Source organism: Buteo buteo, chromosome 1 (assembly GCF_964188355.1).
Source record: "Buteo buteo chromosome 1, bButBut1.hap1.1, whole genome shotgun sequence".
Lineage (NCBI taxonomy): Eukaryota > Metazoa > Chordata > Aves > Accipitriformes > Accipitridae > Buteo > Buteo buteo.
In genome coordinates, this window is record NC_134171.1 from 37,181,514 (window position 1) to 37,201,200 (window position 19,687).

The 19,687-nt window shown below is 39.7% G+C and overlaps 1 protein-coding gene across 2 annotated transcripts in view; it reads right to left on the reverse strand.

The window, feature by feature from the left end:
* The window catches only part of WWC2 (WW and C2 domain containing 2), a 109,006-nt gene that overhangs the window by 62,793 nt on the left and 26,526 nt on the right, over positions 1 to 19,687 (reverse strand). For both annotated transcript variants that reach the window (XM_075028041.1, XM_075028050.1), the window contains one exon: positions 4,164 to 4,273. In XM_075028041.1, coding sequence (XP_074884142.1) covers positions 4,164 to 4,273 — 110 coding nt within the window. The remainder of the gene's footprint in view (positions 1 to 4,163; positions 4,274 to 19,687) is intronic.

Below are 19,687 nucleotides of genomic sequence, written 5' to 3' on the forward strand. Positions count from 1 at the left end.
ACCCTGCAGAAGAATAGGAAAAACTTGAAAGCGATGACTTTGCCTGTAGATACACAAAATAAAGCGGAGTAATAGTTTGTGTTATTTTTGGTATTGCCTTGAGTTCCTAACCGTGTTATTTAGCAAAATTAGTAAACGTTAGCAAATTAGCTGAAGTAGATGAACACACGAGTACATATATGCAGTAGTGATTATAAGAGTGAACAGCATAAGCTATAAGATCTTTGGACTCTCCCAAGCCACAGTAAGAAGGGTCCTGCATAAAAGGAACTCCTCAGTCCCTGACCACCAAATAATACCCCTTCAGTCATCCCTCTAACAAACGGCGCTACTGAACTACAGGGTAAGCATTTAGGTTCTTACAGTATCAGCTACCCACATCATATGCATGTTCTGCCTTGCCAGATGGCCTGTAATCTGGTCTCCCTTGAAGCTGAAAGCATCACATTAAAATTCTTAATTGGGGTAATATATTCATAAAGTAATGACCTCAGTCAGTGTTTCTCAAAGTGGGTTACATCATCCGAAAGGATCATGAGAAAGCTCTAAGGCAATCAGTAAGAGCTAAGAAAAAAAGACAAACCATATTTGAAAAAAATTCATTAACATATATAAAATTATAGAAAACGTGTGATGATAATAAAAGCAAATTATACTTAAACATATTGACACCAAAAGAAACTTCCTCAAGTCTGAGGGAGTGTTTTACAACTGCAGACTGCTCACAGCCAACTCTTACCCCTCTCTGGAGGAGAAATGGAGTTTCCACTGGCAGTTAAGGAAAGCAGGCTTTTCTCAGGTTTGCATGGGAGAAGGGAAGGTAAAGGACTAAGATAATTACACAGATGGGGAAAGTATTTAATTTTAAAAAATATATACATTGATTTCAATAATTTTTGAAGAATTGATGTTATAGAAATTTGGTAGAATTTTTAGAACTTTGCAAGGTGCAGCCTAGTACTGCTTTCTTGAAATCAGTGGGAATTTTGCCAATATTCACCCTTCAAGAGGGGTGGAATAAGTCCCGCACTGACCACTAATGGAAATTCCATCCTTAACATTTTCAACCTTGGGTTTTTAACAGAAAAGTAGGGAAGAACCATGATTTACACTCTTGTGCTAAGGTCTAGCCTGCTACTCATAGCTTATTGGGTTGGCTTGAGAAATTTAACAGGATTGGCCAGTTTTACTATAACAGTTCTAAAGTCCTATAGACAACATGAAACTTCACAGTTGTATCGAATGTAGCTTTGTACAGAGGCACACAGTGGGAACAATATGAGAAAAAGAAATGAAAAAGAGAACAGATAGAGAAGCCGTTCAGAATAATTAATTACGGGATGCAAGAGGAGAGAATCAATGGGCCTTCCCTCAAACACTTTGCTGAAATAAATCCAGCCGGAAGGCAGTGAATATGAAACATCTTTAGTCACTTCTCCCTATCTAACACATGGGAGTAGATTTCTACCCAAGGCGCTATCTCTCAAGCTGCCATTTGTGGGTCCTGAAATTCAGCTTTATCCAACTTGTTTTTCAGGCATCTATCCATCTGGTCCTCCTCCTAGCAGTGGGTACAGTTTTTCTCCCTCATTGGGCTTCTTTGTCCAGTATAAGAGAGAATTAACAAAATTATAACTAATACGGGTGAAAGAATAAAGGAGTCTTCCTTATTCTAACACAGCCACTGTCCTGACAGAGAATTTTAACAGTTCAAATCCAAAAAGCATATTCAACACATCTGAATTATTATACTGCTAATAAAGCTGCAAGCAGGTGCAAAACCTGCTTTCTGGAAAGGCTTTCCCCCCCCAATTATTAGTGATCTCTGTACTAGAGATTTCAATAGCATCAAAACAACACATGTACCCCAGTCAGATGAAGTAGAAGTTATAATCTCCATATTTGGCACATGAAAAAAATGACCTACTTATAAGATTCTTAGGCAGTTTACCTCCCAACAGCAAAAGGGTACTCTCAGCAAAACACTGCGCAAAATACAGCATACAAAGCTAAAATATACCACTTTACAAAATAAGAAGTTTCACTGAAATTGCTACAAAGCAGCTCATATATTAATATAACAGGAACCAAATGCACTACTGAAAAATGGATGGAAACCACTTTAAGTATACCAAAGTACACCATTTTGTCATCCATCATACACATTAACATAATATAATGTAGCTAATCACATTTATTTGTCCCAGCCACAGAAAGGCACGTGTACAGATGAATATATTCAACTCTCCTCTATTAAATGGAAGCATTAGTGTTTGCAGTATATTAACAATATTCAAGAGAATTCCAAAACAATGCTGACCAAGCCTCAACATCTTAGATGTGTGTGAAGCAGAACTTCAACCCATGAAGAGCTTATAATATTCAGGAATTCACCTTCAATGCACAGAAATAGCATTTAAAAGTAAAGAAAGTATTTAACCTCTTTCTGGAGGAAAAAAAAAAAAAAGGCAACAAAGCCACAAGACAGAGTTTTAGAAGGGATTAAAAATATTGAGCATGAATGAAATAAAAGAGCTCAATTATCAGAGCAGTGATCTGAAAGCACTTTCAAAACACCCAGAAATGCAGATTGCCTCTCAAAATTTTATAGCTTTAAGTTTTATGGTTTAAGCAGAAGTTAAAGACAAGTTTCCTCTGATAATAGCATTTAGATTGAGAAGCAAATCCTTTACTTTCTTCACCTTTTGAATTCAATCAAGTATGTCCCTTTTTTTAAAATACAGGAACGTTTAACACCACACATAAGATCAGAGGATTCTCATTGTTATTCCAATGAAGAAGGGCTATAAAAGTGGTTACCGAGTGGGATTCAGTTCAAGATTAGGTGTCTATCTGCAGGTATTCATTAAGCACAGTAGATATCTAGTGTCCCATTGTAGTTATTGGAGTTCCAGTCCAACCCAACCAAAGGAGCTTAAATCAGCTCATCTTCAAAGCAGACACCCAACCAGCCAGCTACATCACACTTTACATTATATTGACTGTATTGACTAGATAGCTATTGACTACAAAAGCAGCTTAGACATCTCAGGGTTGATTCAATTGCCCATACATTTGAGATGCCATGGGTAACGAGCCTTGTCGCCAGCTTTTGTTCCAGAAGGCCATTGGTCTCTTACTGTCCATGCCCTATCTACTGACCTTGTGCAGTTGTCTCTGCTAACCTAAAGCATCTGAAATGGCCATAGACACCTTATTATTTTTTAAGTACACAGCACTGCTAGCACAGATGCAGGCACCTATATTCAGGTATTGGTCTCAAATAGAATCTCTTCTATTATGTTATTAAAGACAATTTCTGAGAAAATAGAAAAAGGTATCAATTAATATGGAGTAATAAATGCATAAAAATAAGACAGAAATGCTTTCAGGAATATATTCATTTCAGTAAGTCTAACAAGCATTGTATTTCAGATTTTGCTATAGTTTTGTATGGTTTAGACATAATTCCCATGCAATTAAAAATATATGTAGAAACAGATGTAGTCATTTTGTACCAGCAGATTTTCTTGTAAGCCTTTTAAAGCCAATTACGATGCAGCAAAGGGCAAATTTACCCCAGCATTTTGATTCCCCATTCCCTTTCCAATTACTACAAAACATAGCATTATTTATAGTCTGAAATGTATTCTACAACATTCTTAGAACTACAGTACATTTTGCCAGACCTCATATACATGTTACAAATACCAGCCCCCATGCTCCATACTACCTTACAGAACTCCATAGTTCCTTTCAGTAGTTAGGCTGAAGCCAGTTTTTGTTACTCGTATCAGGCTATCTCCACCAGTGTGCATTCCTGAATATTTAATAGCCACCAAACATCCTACACTTTACAGATATCAACAGATGCAACCCATCTTTATTTACTACGCATTACATGGACTTCTTCCGCAGAAAAAGATGAGGAGTCATTTAAATAATTTTGAGCCAGCTACAATACATCTGCAACCATCCCCAACAAACCCATGCACACAAGTGGGATAATTTGTCTACTGAAAATTAGGAATTGTTATTTTAACTACAATTCTCTCACAAGAAATCTTTCCCTACTCCCAGGCATGCTTTAGAAGCTTCTCAGGGAAGTCTAATCAAGATGAGCCTTCTTATATAATCAATATGGCAAATTGAAAAATACTTACGGTTGATGTGATCAATATAGTATACACCAATCTGAGGATCATATGCAGCTTCCCATCCCCATGGCAGTTCATCCCCAACACAATCCGCAAATGACAAGGGCTTTGTTAACCTAAAAACAAAGAAACAAGTTAACAGTATAGCTTTTCTCTCTTCCCTACGTACATTTGTTATTCATATTAATTCCTATTACGACAGAATCTAAAGACAGACAGCAGGGAGGGAGGAGAGCAAGTTCTTTTCTTCCTCTTAAAGTTTAGGTTCTTGATTGTTCTTCCCCTATTCCATCCTTCTGAATTCATTAACTCCAAAAACATAATGTAAGTTATTGCAAACATCTTTTCAGTACAGGCACTCAAATGAGAAATTCACTGCAATATCTTTCATATTTTACAGTTTAAAATTAAACAATAACCAATAGCTTGTTAAAAAAAAAAAGTCTATACTCCTGTTTGTCCCCAGAAGAACCAGACCCTTCCACCTTGAGTCTGTGATGAGACCACAAGATTTCAAGGCCATCTTCTCTAACAACCACAGACAGGAAACTCAGAAAAGATAATACAACCACCTAAGATGCAGTTAGCAGCACTTACCAATCCATGTACTTGAATAAAATAAGCAGCAGCGTGCATAGAGTAGACATTTTATAAGTGACATTTAATGGGCCTTAGATGCTCACATGGTGCTTTTTTAGGAAGATAGACAATTAAAGTTTTTCATTTTAATAATAGAGCACCTATTTGTTACAAGAAATAGATTAATAATAGTAATTCATTGGCTCTTTTCCAACTGAGGCTGAACAAAGCTTTACATCATCATCTTTCTGCCCCCCCCCCCTTTTTTTTTTTAAGCAGAAATGAGTATTCAGTTTCCTGTTGGTAAACTGACAGATAAATGCCATGTCTGATATACTGATGTATTTAATAGGAAGAACAAGAGATTTAAGGTTTTATTGTCACCATAATGACAATAAGATTAGTACATATCCAGAGTTTAAAAAAAATCCTCAGAGTAAGATTATCAAGAGCAGTTTGTGGGACACAGAAGCATCACCTCCTTTGCTCACTGCTGCTTAAGTTCTATCACCTAAGACTGTTTTTTCACCTCATTGTTAAAATTCTATACAAATAAAAAGCTAACAGTCTAATTCACATATGCTTTTCTGTGTTTCAGTATTTTTTCTTCAATTAGTTTCTGACCAAAAGAAACTGGTTTATTGACATTTTTGTGAAGAATGAAAGAGAATAGTACATTTTACTTTCTACAAAATTAATTGGCTTTTTTGTGTAGAAAACACCAGATAGAAAATACTTTACAACACTATTGAATTAAATTCTTTATGCAGCTGAGAAAATAGAAATTTGAGCACAGGTTTGATTTAGAAATCACCATCCCACAAATATATTACTATTATTGATGGATCTGACCTACCAATTCTTTAAGTAGGGCAACACTTACTCCTCCAAACTAAGGTTGCAGAAATTACAAAGAATCAAGCTCTTAGGATCCAAAACCTTTTGAATTATGGGGGTTTTTTTCAAATTTTTTTTTTTAATTGTAAGCATGAATTCACTTCCTCATATTTCTCCAAAGTTTACAACATAATCCTATGAAGGTTATTAATGCTTAGTTTGAAGTCCTGAACATATTCACATGTATAAGGCAAATTTGCTAATTTATTGGCACCTGCAAACTGCTATGCAAACCCACTAAACACACTGAAAACTGTTACAAATTTCAGGTGAGATTACCGATGTGGAATTACATCTGGATCGCTATGATAGAAAATATGGATTATAAGCAGCACAGGCAAGCTGGGAGAAGAGTTGTGTTTACTGGGAGAGATTCTCCATGAGAATGGCCAGCCACACTTTTCCCAGTAGAGTGAGTAGGTGTAGCTTCTGGAGTACCTGTTCTCCTTCTCAACCTTAACCCACTACATGCTGCCTCACAGACCAAGAGCTCCTTTTCTAAAGGAAATCTCAAATGGACATGACCCATCCTCCCCATTACGATGCAGGAGAGGACATCCCACTGAAGCTGACTGGGGTAAACTCCCCAGCAATCTCCAGGGAGAGACCAGGTCTGTAGTAAACCAAGCCTATCCGTTGCATCCTCTTCCCACTGCTGACATATTTTTAAATCCAGACATGGCACTGCTGAGTGAGGCTGCTCGGAGAAGGAGCTCTCCAGAAACCCCAGCTCAGACTCGCCGCTCTGCTCCTCGCCCTCCTCCTTTTCTCAGGGCAGCAGCAGCTGTGCTGCCATGGCCAGGACGGCAGCTACCCAGCTCAGCAGGCTAACAGCTGGCCTGCAAAGCCACAGCTGCCTAGCACTGCCGTACCAAATACACCTGCCCAAATACTACCTACTAATAATTACCAGCATCACTTCAAAGATTACTGTTTTGTTTGCAAATAGGAACAGCTAGACAGAAAGAGATGGCTCTTAGGAAAGCAGGAGAAGCCTTTTAAAGCCAGGATAATGCACGCAATCACAGCTTCAGCCAGGCTGTCCACAGCACGCAGCGGACTGAACACAGGGTACTCATGTCACAGAGTTCCCAGGCCACTGCTGCTCAGAGGAAGCATCAATCACAAAAGCAAGAGCCCTTTGATGAGTTTGGTTAGTTATGTGAACCCATGCCAGCTACAAGGGCACATCTCGCTGTGAAGAAAGTCCTGCCTCAAATTAGATTACAAACGTGGATTTTCATGAAACATCTTAGACTGCATAAAAATAAAAGTTCAATGTCATCCTTAGCCTTAACATCATAACATTAACTCAAAACACAAGTCTTGTAGTTCAAATAGTTTTTCTATTTGAAATACCATATAGCAGAGTATGGACCATAAACTCATATAAAGATGGCCAGATGGTCTCTAATAAACTCATTTAGAACTCTGCATAAGCATTCAATACTTTCACCAAAGATACACACCACAATTAGCAACAATCACAAGATGTGATTTTTTAAACTATCTCTACAGGAAGGACAGAAACCCAGTACTATTCCTGGCTTTTCCATCTGCCCTCCACACCAATTTTATTTTTAATCAAATACTGACTTCTTACTATTGTAGCACATTCTGTAGGTTACACTGCAGACCACTCTGGCCATGCGGATGTTTTCTCCAGGTGTTATCACCTGTCAGAAAACAGACACCATGAGAATGAATAGTAGCCACTCTCTCATCCCAGACACTCCATAAATGAAGGTGACACTTAAAAACTGTGGAAGAGTACTTCAGTGACCCATTCTGGACCTTAAACAAAAGAAGAGGAGGGAGACAGAGGCCTCGAAATACAGGCAGTACTGGACAAATTATTCTATGAATTCTGCTCTGCTGGATCATGCTTGGACATTGCAGCCTTATGATCTGAACTACGTCAGGGAAACTGTTCCCAAGTAGATTTTTAAAACATGAAAAGGTTTGTACATAACAAGATCAAATTACTTAAGAGTGTTACACCCCCAAGACTTTTTTTTTTGTTTCAGAGTCTTTTAACAGCACAAGATTTTTGAGCCTGACACCGACTTTTACAATTGAGCAGCAATCGGCACAAGGTGATATCTGATTGCTTAGGGCCCTCAGAACTGTCTCGATATAAACAGTATTTACTTTCAAAACACATACAGCAAATGGATGAGATTAACACAACAAGAAGAGAAGTAAAATGCTAGAGAAAATTTGCAAGACAATAGTTGAAAGCGCAGAGAGTTATGAGATGTAATTGGAAAGGAGCTAATACCTAGGAGCAAGGACTGAAGGAATCTTGTCTGCGTGAAGATCATTATCTGTGACATAATAACCTATGATAGATGGACTCCCATTGCATTCATTAACTGTGACCCAAGAAAAATGAGGTTTATTGCACCATAATAGAGGATTAAGTGCTGCATCTCAGGGCACTAATATTCTGAGGTAGTTTATAATAATTTTTCAGTTTGTAGTCATCAACTTACATGTTCTTAAAAGAATGCTGATACTCTGAAAAGGATGACTTAAAGTCCATATTTTCATATACTATGAAGTTTAATTAATTAACAAAAGGTGTTTGTTTTTTTTAATGCATATCATTAAACTCAAGTACTCTCACCTATGGGCACTTTTTTTTTTTTAACCTTACAGAACTCCTTCCAAGTGAAGGCTAATTTACTAGCCTTTAGCTCATATATAACATTTTTATCTACTATATAGCTGCAATGCTCCCATTTCAGCATATGGATTGAAGTGTACTCCCTGGACCAAGAGAACAAGAAGCAGGTATGTGTAACAAGAAGCGGCTACTCTTAAGGAAACCAGGAAGCATTCTGTAATTCCATTACATAAACAGTACATAATTATGTTATTGCCAATCACTTCACAGATGCCCTGGGCAACCTAGGAGACAAATACAGCTTACAAATTGGGAAGCTGTATTATCATGTCAAATCCATATTTTTCTTTAAAGTTTTCAAAATATAAAGTTAGCTAAGATCTTAAAATGTAGATTCTACAATGATATATGTGTTATCTTTAACAGTTGCTATTGCATCTGCAGCTATGCCTAATAAGAATGTCTGTATATGCATCCAAAGTTAGTAAGAGGCTGATGATACTCTAAAATGGAACTATAACTACAGACTGATGGATTGTCAGTGCAATATAGTTCCATTTGGACAACTTTCTTGCTTGATGTACTCCCTAGACCACAAAAGTACGTAGAAGAAAGGTTTCTTCCTAAGGTCAGGGTCCACAAAAAATGAGAAATTTACTACATATACTAGTGAATGCTATCTTTCTGTCAAGATACAGAGAGCCCACAATATTTCACACTTCTGTGATCTGAGATTATCAATGTGCATGTTCTTAAACATGTGTATGCATATGTATGTATATACACACGCACACACACAATTTTTAACACATTGTTCTATGCAAGAGTAATGCTGCATTCTGCTGTGTTCCTTCTCCGACTCCTTTCTTCTCCAAAATCCATTCAGGATTGAATCAATTGTAACAGTGAACCAGAGGTTATCCATATTATGATTAGGACTCTACTTTATCAATAGCAAACTCTGGACTTTGGTCTTCACTCTCTTCTAAACTCAGCTGATACCAGCATCACTGACCTTAGCATACTTCAAGACCTGATTTTATCCACACTCTGAAGGACTATGTGATTACAGCTTGACATGTTTTGCTTAGATAGAACTATTGACATCAATTTTGTAAGACTGATTTATTGTGATTTATATGTGGTAGAGGGTGTGGGGAAGAGAGAAAGGTTACAGTGGGCAGATCTCAGAAAACGGGGTCAGAGGGAGATACAGACATCCCACCCCTCCACCCCTCCAAATCTGAGACTTCTTTTCCTCAATTAGAAAGGAATGAAATGCAGGTTGGCAAGAGGTACATAAATACCTGAGAATTATGAACAGGTTCATCTTAATCTCTTTCAAAATGACTTCCAAGAATACTTCCTTTGCTGTGTAGTGCTTGTCCTACAGTCAAGACTTGGAGTTTTGAATTCAATTTTAACTAGGGTCAATTCCTATAGTAACCTCAACATACATTTGAAAACTTTCTCCAAATCCTATCTCCTACCCAAAATGACCTCATGTTCTTTGCCACGTAGCAAGATCTTGTGTGACATTTAAATGAAGTGTTGTACTGATTAAATTTCACACCCATTCATTCTCATATATCATAATGTGTATTACGCATTATTTATTTTCTCTTACAATGCAGTGCTCACTAGTACATTTTCTAGACAGAAACTGTTCTGAAAAATATAGCTGCTCTTCACACTCTAGGAACTGAGAAGACAAAACATAAGTTACTATTTAGAAGTGCAGGAATGAGCATCTCTTAAAACAAAACAGAATAAACCCAAGCGACAGAAGGACTACATGCACACTTACCTGAAATCTGGCTCATTTAACTACACACATCATTACAGAAGGGTGTACAGATGACTTACCAATAACATGATACAACAGTAATACAAAAAATTTCCTCTGAGCGCTTCCCCACAAGTATTTTCCGCTAGCACAATGACACAGAATAGGAACATATAATCAGCATCAGCTAATTTCTTATTTTGCAGAAGGATGACTGGAAGTGTTTGATTCTTATTTTGGTCCAGTAGTGCAAGATCAGCAATTGTACAAATTTAAATCAGCTATCAGGGAAAGGAATTTATAAATAGAAAAAGAAAAACATTCTAAATTCTTCACTAAAACTCCTGAATTTAAGTGATTAAGATGGATCTTAAAATCAATTAAATTCTTACCCAACTTTCTAATGCTATAGGCATCGTGACTTTGAAGGATCTATAAACATGTCTTCTAATTCCATCCCAAATATCCTCCCAAACAAGGATTTTACTCACTTCTGGCACCCAAGATGGATTTCTTACATAAAACTCAGGGGTGCAATTAATCTCATAAACTTCAGAAGTTAGTTATCTAACCTGAATTGCTCCTTTAGGTTCCCTTTAGAGGCTGATTCAGCACATCTGTTTAGACTGAAGATGAATCAGATGAAGGTTTCCCTCTTTTTCTAGTGCCTATAGAAGGAGCCTGAATGCAAGGCTCCTTAGTCTACACAAGGTAACTACATTTAAGCGGGATGAATACTATACCAGGCAGCAGAGTGCACACAGAATGACAAGAGACCAAGCTGTAGCTCCACATTGCAGATCAGGGTTAGAGAGGCACTGCTGCTCCCTATGGCTGAGGCCACTATCCATTAACAGCATGAAAGTTACATTACAATGGGAAGACTATTTTCTCTTTTACAAATTACAGTGGCTGAAGCTGCAACAAAATGCATTTACTTTCTATTAATACTGCTGTCACTTTCCTAACTTTAAAAAGTGGTATGTGGGCTGTTTACCTGTAGAAAGGGGCAGAATTTGCATGCCCATAAAACACCCTTTCGCCATACTCCTTGTTCATTCAGTTCTATAAACTAGCAAATCCCATGCACAATCTCTCTCTCTTGAAAAAGCTCATTCATGAGTCTGTTGACAGGATTTCAGCTTCTAAACACCATGTTCTTAACACAGTAGTGCCTCCCACTCAGATACCAGGCCAAGGCATTATGTACAACCTTTGTATTGCTTAGGTACATTCTCTTTTAATAAGGGTATTATTAAGATATACTGCCACTTTATTACAGGTATTATTTTGAAAAAGTACCTAGAGTGGACATCAGTACCACATTAGAACACAGCAAACAAGTAGTAGCATGGTGGCAGCCCCTGCTTTAGAATAGTGGTGTAAAATAAATAAATAGGGTAAGGTTACGTATCTGTTTACCTTGTTCACAAGATGTGTGCAACCAAACCTTAACAAATGCCTATATTTAAAAGACAGCAAACACGCATGTTACCTTTTCTACACCAATACAGAATTACTAAGAGTAGTTAAAACTAAATGTCACCCCATTCTTTAATTATGAGAAATTCTCAGTAACATTAAATTATGCTGCTTTATGCCTATAGCCACTAGCATGTGCACCATTAATCTGCTTGTTTTTTATTACACATGCATGCACACAACAGTATAGGTTTACAGTGAAATGTTCCTAGCCATGCTCCTAGCATTTACGTGTAGCAGTCAGCAGTACATTGACAGTACCACACCTTCGCCTTTTTGAAACACACCTGGATACTCAAAAATTAACTGCAGAGAATAAAGTCACAGTGGAGTTAGACACTTTTCAGAGACAAAGATTTATTACCTCCATCAGCAAGTATTTCCTGGATACATTTAATGAATTTTCACTTGTTTTCCAGATATCAGATAATTTTGCTCCTGGTAATACAAAGATAGACAAAACAGTCAAATTTTTGTAAAAAGAATGGAAACTTGAGATATTTGGGCCCTGATTCCAGTTTTCTAAAAAACCATATAGGTACAGTAACATTTTTAATAGCTTGGAATTTCTATCCTATGATTCTTTTAAGCCCTTGAATGCTTATGACAGGCAGCAGACCTTAAAGAAATACACTTCTTGGGTTTTAGAGGGTTTTCTTGGTAAATGAAAATGTACACACAGGCATATATGGGGTTATACTAGGAGACATGCATAAGTTCACCACCTTACAGCAACACAGAACGGCTGGACATTATTTGGGTATATACTGGGATAATGGACTCTCGCAACTATTTTACAAGCTCAAAAACTTGGTTTCTAGTACTGAACTCGTACTGACAGTCCTTTACAACACTTCCCATATTACAAGTGAGCTGTGGGTTCATGTAGATAGGACTAGACCACATTCAATGATGTTTCAAGGAACATATAAGACTTTGAAAAATACAATTTCCAGTAAAAGACTCTTGTCTAGCTAGCCAGCAGCCCAGGTGAACAAAATAGTGTGTTCAGGAAGCACAGAAAGATCAAGCAGAAACTAAAATCTAATCATTTTCCATCCTCGTAGGGTTTGGTGTTTTTTAAACCTTTTTAAGAGTACTGAATAAGCTGTTTCTTCTCTGTAATTTTGGCAAAGTACTCAAGGCTATTTTGAAATGCTTTGCCGAAAAGGGCAGTGTGCTGAACAGTATCTTAGTTCTCAGCTACAGAGAGACAGCTGCATTAATACTACCATGTGAAATGGCAGTATCAGCCCATCATCGGTTCTGACTGCTACTGCCAAAAGGCCTTCCCTGAAGACCAACTCAGAGTTTCATACACTGTACCATGGCACACAACCATTCACCGTATTCAGTAAGTACTGCTTAGAAATAACAAGCTGATACCTCACCAATGACTGGTTTTGGAGACAAGCACTAACTACAGTAGAAAACTGTACTCCATTACTCAAATGTTTTCCAGGAACTACTCTTCTTGATTTAAACATTTAACTTCCAGGGCAAGGATGAAAACAAACTAACTAACCTTTCTGCAACCCCACTACAACAAAAAAATCCTAAATTCAATATATTTATACCTGACTCACTAAACTTGTACAACATCAGAAACCAAAGAACTGACAAAAGTTCTTAGTTTCGAATATCTATTACGAACATAACCATTTTAAATCAATATCAAATCAAATTATTAAGTTTGGAAAAGACATCCGAGATCATCAAGTCCAACCACCAACCCAACACCACCATGCCTACTACATCATGTCCTGAAATGCCATGTCTACGCGTTTTTTGAACACCTCCAGGGATGGTGACAGCACCACTTCCCTGGGCAGCCTGTTCCAATGCCTGACAAACCCTTTCAGTAAAGAAATTTTTCCTAATATCCAATCTAAACCTCCCCTGGTGCAACTTGAGGTCATCTCCTCTCGTCCTATCACTAGTTACTTGATAGAAGAGACCAGTGCCACCTTCCTACAACCTCCTATCAGGCAGTTGTAGAGAGGGATAAGGTCTCCCCTCAACCTCCTCTTCTCCAGACTAAACAACCCCAGTTGCCTCAGCCACTCCTCATAAGACTTGTGCTCTCAACCCTTCACCAGCTCTGTTGCCCTTCTCTGGACACGCTCCAGCACCTCAATGTCTTTCCTGTAGTGAGGGGCCCAAAACTGAACATAGGACTCGAGGTGCGGCCTCACCAGTGCCCAGTACAGGGGGATGATCACTTCCCTGCTCCTGCTGGCCACACTATTTCTGATACAGGCCACAATGCTATTGGCCTTCCTGGCCACCTGGGCACACTGCTGGCTCATATTCAGCCGGCTGTCAACCAGCACCCCCAGGTCTTTTTCCACTGGGCAGCTTTCCAGCCACTCTTCCCCAAGCCTGTAGCGCTGCATGAGGTTGTTGGGACCGAAGTGCAGGACCCGGCACTTGGCCTTGTTGAACCTCATACAACTGGCTTCAGCCCACCGGTCCAGCCTGTTCAGATCCCTCTGTAGAGCCTTCCTGTCCTCAAGCAGATCCCACACTCCCTCCCAACTTGGTGTTATCCACAAACTTGCTGAGGGTGCACTCGATCCCCTCATCCAGATCATTGATAAAGATATTACACAGAACTTGCCCCACTACTGAGCCCTGGGGAACACCACTTGTGACCCACCACCAACTGGATTTCACCCCATTCACCACAACCCTTTGGGCTCGTCCATCCAGCCAGTTTTTCACCCAGCGAAGAGTACACTTGTATAAGCCATGAGCCACCAGCTTCTCAAGGAGTATGCCATGAGAGACAGTGTCAAAGGCCTTGCTGAGTCCAGGTAGACAACATCCACAGCCTTTCCCTCATCCACTCGGTGGGTCACCTGGTCATAGAAGGAGATCAGGTTGGTCAAGCAGGACCTGCCTTTCATGAACCCATGCTGGCTGGGCCTGATCCCCTGGTTGTCTTGCACGTGCTGTGTGAGCGCACTCAAGATGAACCGTTCCATAATCTTCCCCAGTACTGAGGTCAGGCTGACAGGCCTGTAGTTCCCCAGATCCTCCCTCCAACCCTTCTTGTAAATGGGTGCCACACTGGCAAGCCTCCAGTCATCTAGGACCTCCCCCGTTGACCAGGATTGCTGATAAATGATGGAGAGTGGCTTGGCAAGCACCTCCACCAGCTCCGTCAGTACTCTTAGATGGATCCCATCTGGTCCCATAGACCTGTGAGTGTCTAGGCGTGGCAGGTCATTAACTGCTTCCTCCTGGATTATGGGGGGTATATTCTGCTCTCCGTCCCTGTCTTCCAGCTCAGGGGCCTGAATACCATGAGGGTAACTGGTCTCACTATTAAAGACTTAGGCAAAGGCGGCATTAAGTACCTCAGCCTTTTCCTCATCTTTGGTGGCAATGTTCCCCTCTGCATCCAATAAAGGATGGATACTCTCCTTGGCTCTCTTTTTATTAACATATTTGTAAAAACTTTTTTGTTATCTCTTACAACACTGGCCAGATTGAATTCTAGCTGAGCTTTTGCCTTTCCCATTTCCTCTCTGCATGACCTAACAAGATCCCTGTACTCTTCCTGAGTTGCCTGCCCTTTCTTCCAAAGATGGTAAACTCTCCCTTTTTTCCTGAGTCCCAGCAAAAGCTCCCTGTTCAGCCAGGCCAGTTGTCTTCCCTGACAGTTTGTTTCGTGACGCATGGGAATAGCCTGCTCCTGAGCCTTTAAGACTTCCTTCTTGAAGAATGTCCAGCCTTCCTGGACCCCTTTGCCCTTCCGGACTGTCTCCCAAGGGACTCTCTCAACCAGTGTCCTGAAAAGGCCAAAGTTTGCCCTCCGGAAGTCCATAGCAGTGGTTTTGCTGACCCCCTTCCTTACCTCACCAAGAATTGAGAATTCTATCATTTCATGGTCACGAAGCCCAAGACGGCCTCCGACAACCACATCTCCCACAGTCCTTCTCTGTTTGTACACAGTAGGTCTAGCGAGGCTCCTCCCCTGGTAGGCTCACCTACCAGCTGTGTCAGGTAGTTATCTTCCACACACTCCAGGAACCTCCTAGACCTGTTTGTTCTCTGCTGTGTTGTATTTCCAGCAGACGTCTGGAAACTTGAAGTCCCCCACGAGAACAAGGGCACGTGATTGTGAGACTACTGCCAGCCGCCTGTAGAACGTTTCATCCATCTCTTCAACCTGGTCGGCTGGTCTACAACAGACTCCCAGCATGATACCTGCCTTGTTGGCCTTTCCCCTCATCCTTACCCATAAGCACTTGATCTTATCACAATTGTGGAGCTCTGTAAAACTGTAACACTCCCCAACACAGAGGGCCACCCCACCACCTCTCTTTCCTTGCCTATCCCTCCTGAAGAGCTTATAGCCATCCATTGCAGCACTCCAGTCATGACAGTCATCCCACCATGTTTCTATGATGGCGACTAAGTCATAGCTATCCTGCTGCACAATGGCTTCCAGCTCCTCCTGTTCATTGCCCATGCCGCGTGCATCGGTGTAGATGCACTTGAGCTGGACTATCAATTCCACCCCCAACACTGGCATGCCGCCCCTAGGCTCATCTCTGGTGAGCCTAGTTTTATCCCCTTCCCCCTTCAAACCTAGTTTAAAGCCCTCGCTGTGAGCCCCACCAACTCATGAGCGAGAATCTTTTCCCCCCTTTTGAGATAGCTGGACTCCATCTGTTGCCAGCAGGCCCGGTGTCGTGTAAACCTCCCCATGATCAAAAAACCCAAAATTCCACTGATGGCACCAGCCTCTAAGCCAACATAGCCCTGTATTTACTAGAAAAGATGCATTGTACATAGAGAGTAACAAGTTCTTTAAAACAAAAATCTACTTATAACTGGAAAGAATGAGCCCACTTATTTTAACAGCAGCACAAGTAACTCTTCAAAAACACAACCTGATAATAAAAATAGCTGAACAAAAAAAACCCTACAGAATGAATGCTATCCCTTTAGACAAATAAAGGGCATATGTTTGGGGTGGGGGGGAGGTTGCCTTAGAGGGGCCGGTAAAATCTGCAGTAGTAGTGAACCAAACTAAAAAAAACAAGAAACCCACCAAGTAACCGAACGGGATAGGAAGGGGTGGGGGAAATCATACCAAACCAAATTTAAAAAAATAAATCTTACATGGTGGAACACACACAGTTTTCCCAAAAACCACCTTCCTACTTCGCTTAGCAGTTTTGCAAGCATCCTGTAAAACCATCAGCAATTAAGTGCTTGCAAAGTATTAACAAAATTACTGTCCTTTTTACTTATTTTAAAAGATTTATCTTCAACGCTCAAAAATCTTACACATCCCTAAACTCCTCAAGCTTTATACAATACAGAAAAGTTAAGGATGGAAATCTTCAGGTCCTCTAATGATCTTGATTGTTTCCTCCACAGAAAAAAAACACAAAATGGGGAACTGATGTCCTTCTCACATGCACACACATGAAAGGAAGCAAGCAGAGAACACACAACTTAAGATTTCAGTACAGGAGGCAGAATGTAGGGGTACATGAGCACAGAGGGAATATGCTGCCTTCCAACTTATTGTAAGATGCTATGCGCATGTTAATGACTGCCATAAAAATACAACAGCAACGAAGCAGAGCATAACTGCCTCTTCCCAGTTACAAAGGGGTTAACATTAGATCAATGTCAGCTCACTCTGTCCCTTCACAGGTGCTTCTGAAAAGGCACATAAACTGAATAGTTGAGACCCAGAAGGGGAAGAATGCTTTTGGGAAGGAAAGGACCCACACCCACTGGTTGCAGGACCAGGTCAAACTGCCTGCTGGCATGGGGTTTTTGTTTCCTTTTCCTTTTGATTGTGATAAACTGTTTTGGCTTTCCGCTTAACAATTACCATCAGTGAAGAAAAAAAACCCATGCCGAACACAGCTATACATTTTGCTACATCTTTTATCATTGAAGGTACCAAAAGAAACCAAAAATTTAAGTGAAAAGGAGAACCAGTATTTTCCAGCTCAGCATACTAGCTATTTGGATCTGTAGGGCAAAAGCCGCCAACCAAATCACTACTTGTACTGTGTTTACCCCTTCAACATTGCCAAGTTCAATGCAAAGATGACATTTTGAAAGGTTGGGGGGGTGGGGGGTAGAGGGGTGGAAATGGGTAATGCCATGAATGTTTTCTCCTGCGTTTTTCTTTGACACAGCAGTTGGTCCTGTGCTGGCGTGTAAGCACTATAATATTAGACACCTGGAATGTGAGGAATGTCTGATAACCATACCCTAGCACAGGGATAATTCCACAGCCATAAACCAATGATATGACCTTTGAGCCTTCCCCCGGAAAGCTCAAATGCAGTGACATTATGAAAAGGCTATTATGTGCAGTGTTGCTGTAGGTTATTTGTATATACATGACTGTACACTGTTGATAGAGGAAAACCATGTTGTCATCAGTTGAGAACACTTAAGAAACTTAGCTATTAATTTTAAACTAAGTCTATAAACACCATGATAGTTTTCCAGTAATTTTAAGTGTTCCAAATCCTACAATCTCTACCTGCAAACTTGACTTAGAAATGCTTCCTTTACCTGTCTTGTACCATTTTGCTTCTCATTTCATACATTATCAAACTATTCCTCTACAACAGGAAGATGTACCCTTAGAAATACAGAAGTAAAAAAAAAAAGGAAAGAAAAAAAAAAACAAACAAAACCCCAAAACCCAGTCAAGCATTGGTTTGTGAAATTCAAAAAAAGCACAGACTCTGCAATAATTTCCATACAAAAACAGGAGCAACATCTGTCTCCAAAAGCTTACCATTTAATTGAAGCATGATATAACAAACAATGGGAGGAAAATGTCCATGGATTGGAATACTTTATTAGAATAAATGAAAACAGATACACTTCTAATAAAGGATTTAAACATTTATTCTCTTATTTTGGATGATTTGTCAGCTTGGCTATCTGTCAGGCACAAAGTATCAAAAGCAGGCTTTGTGGCAGATAGTTAACTACTAAAGGGTTAAATACAGGATATTTCTGTAGTGTGAATATTAATAACCTGGGAAAGAGAAATGCATTTCAAAGAAAGAACATAGTCAAAACCAGAAAACAATGATAGTTAACATCGGCATTAAAAGATCTTCCCTATCCCTAACCTTTCCCCTTCCTCCTCTCTGTAATTTCATACACATGCTCCAAATCACCCCACTACTCACCTCATCAGCTACAGAAAATCATTTTGAAAATTTTGTTCTGCAAACTCCCCTTCACTCCTGCAAACAAACGCTTGCATTGCAAGGAACCTTTGGATTTATAGAGAGGATATTTAAAGACTCTCCTCGCCTAACTCTGCTCCCACTGAAGTCAGCAGGAGTGTTACCAATTTCAGTAGCAGGAAACTTAAATCTGTGACAAGCACTTTTGAGAAGTACCATCCATCTGAACATCTCAAATAACCTCACAAACATTCAACTTCAGCGCTGTGAAGCACTCCAGCCAAGTACACCAATCATTCCAGAAGCAGGGAAGAGCGAACGTGAGTTAACTGTCCAAGGTCACTGCAATTTGGTTACAGACCTACAAACTGCGCCCAAGGGGAGACAGCACCCCACTCTAACCATTATTCCCAATACTGAGTTCTTCATGTCCCGATTTCTAGCTCCTCATCCAATCACTTGTTTTGTAACAATTTTTAATGCATACTTCATTAAATCATTGTGTATTCTGCAGTACGCTGCTGCTCCTGTTGCAAAGACTGAGCTAGATCAGAGCTCAAACAGTACACAACCAGTTGGCCAACCTGTGGGCACTGGTAAACTCTATTTCCAGATGCTACCAGAGAAAGAGAAACCTTTAAAATGTATTAACAATTTCTTACATTGGAAATGAACAAACACACCCCTGATTTTATACAACTGCAAGCAGCATAATACTAAAAAAAAAAAAAAAAAAAAAAAAAAAGGGGAATATATTTATATTTTAATAAGAGACCATAAAAAAGTCTGCCCACCCTTGGTGCAAATGGTTCAGAAAGTTCCCTCAAATCATTTCAGCTATAGTTTCATAGAAGACAGCCTCTAGAAGAACTTTTACATTCTTGAGAGCAGAGTGATGGAAGACACAGCCTGACATATATTAATAAAACTGCACAAAACTGAAATAATGAGTAAGGGCTGTAGC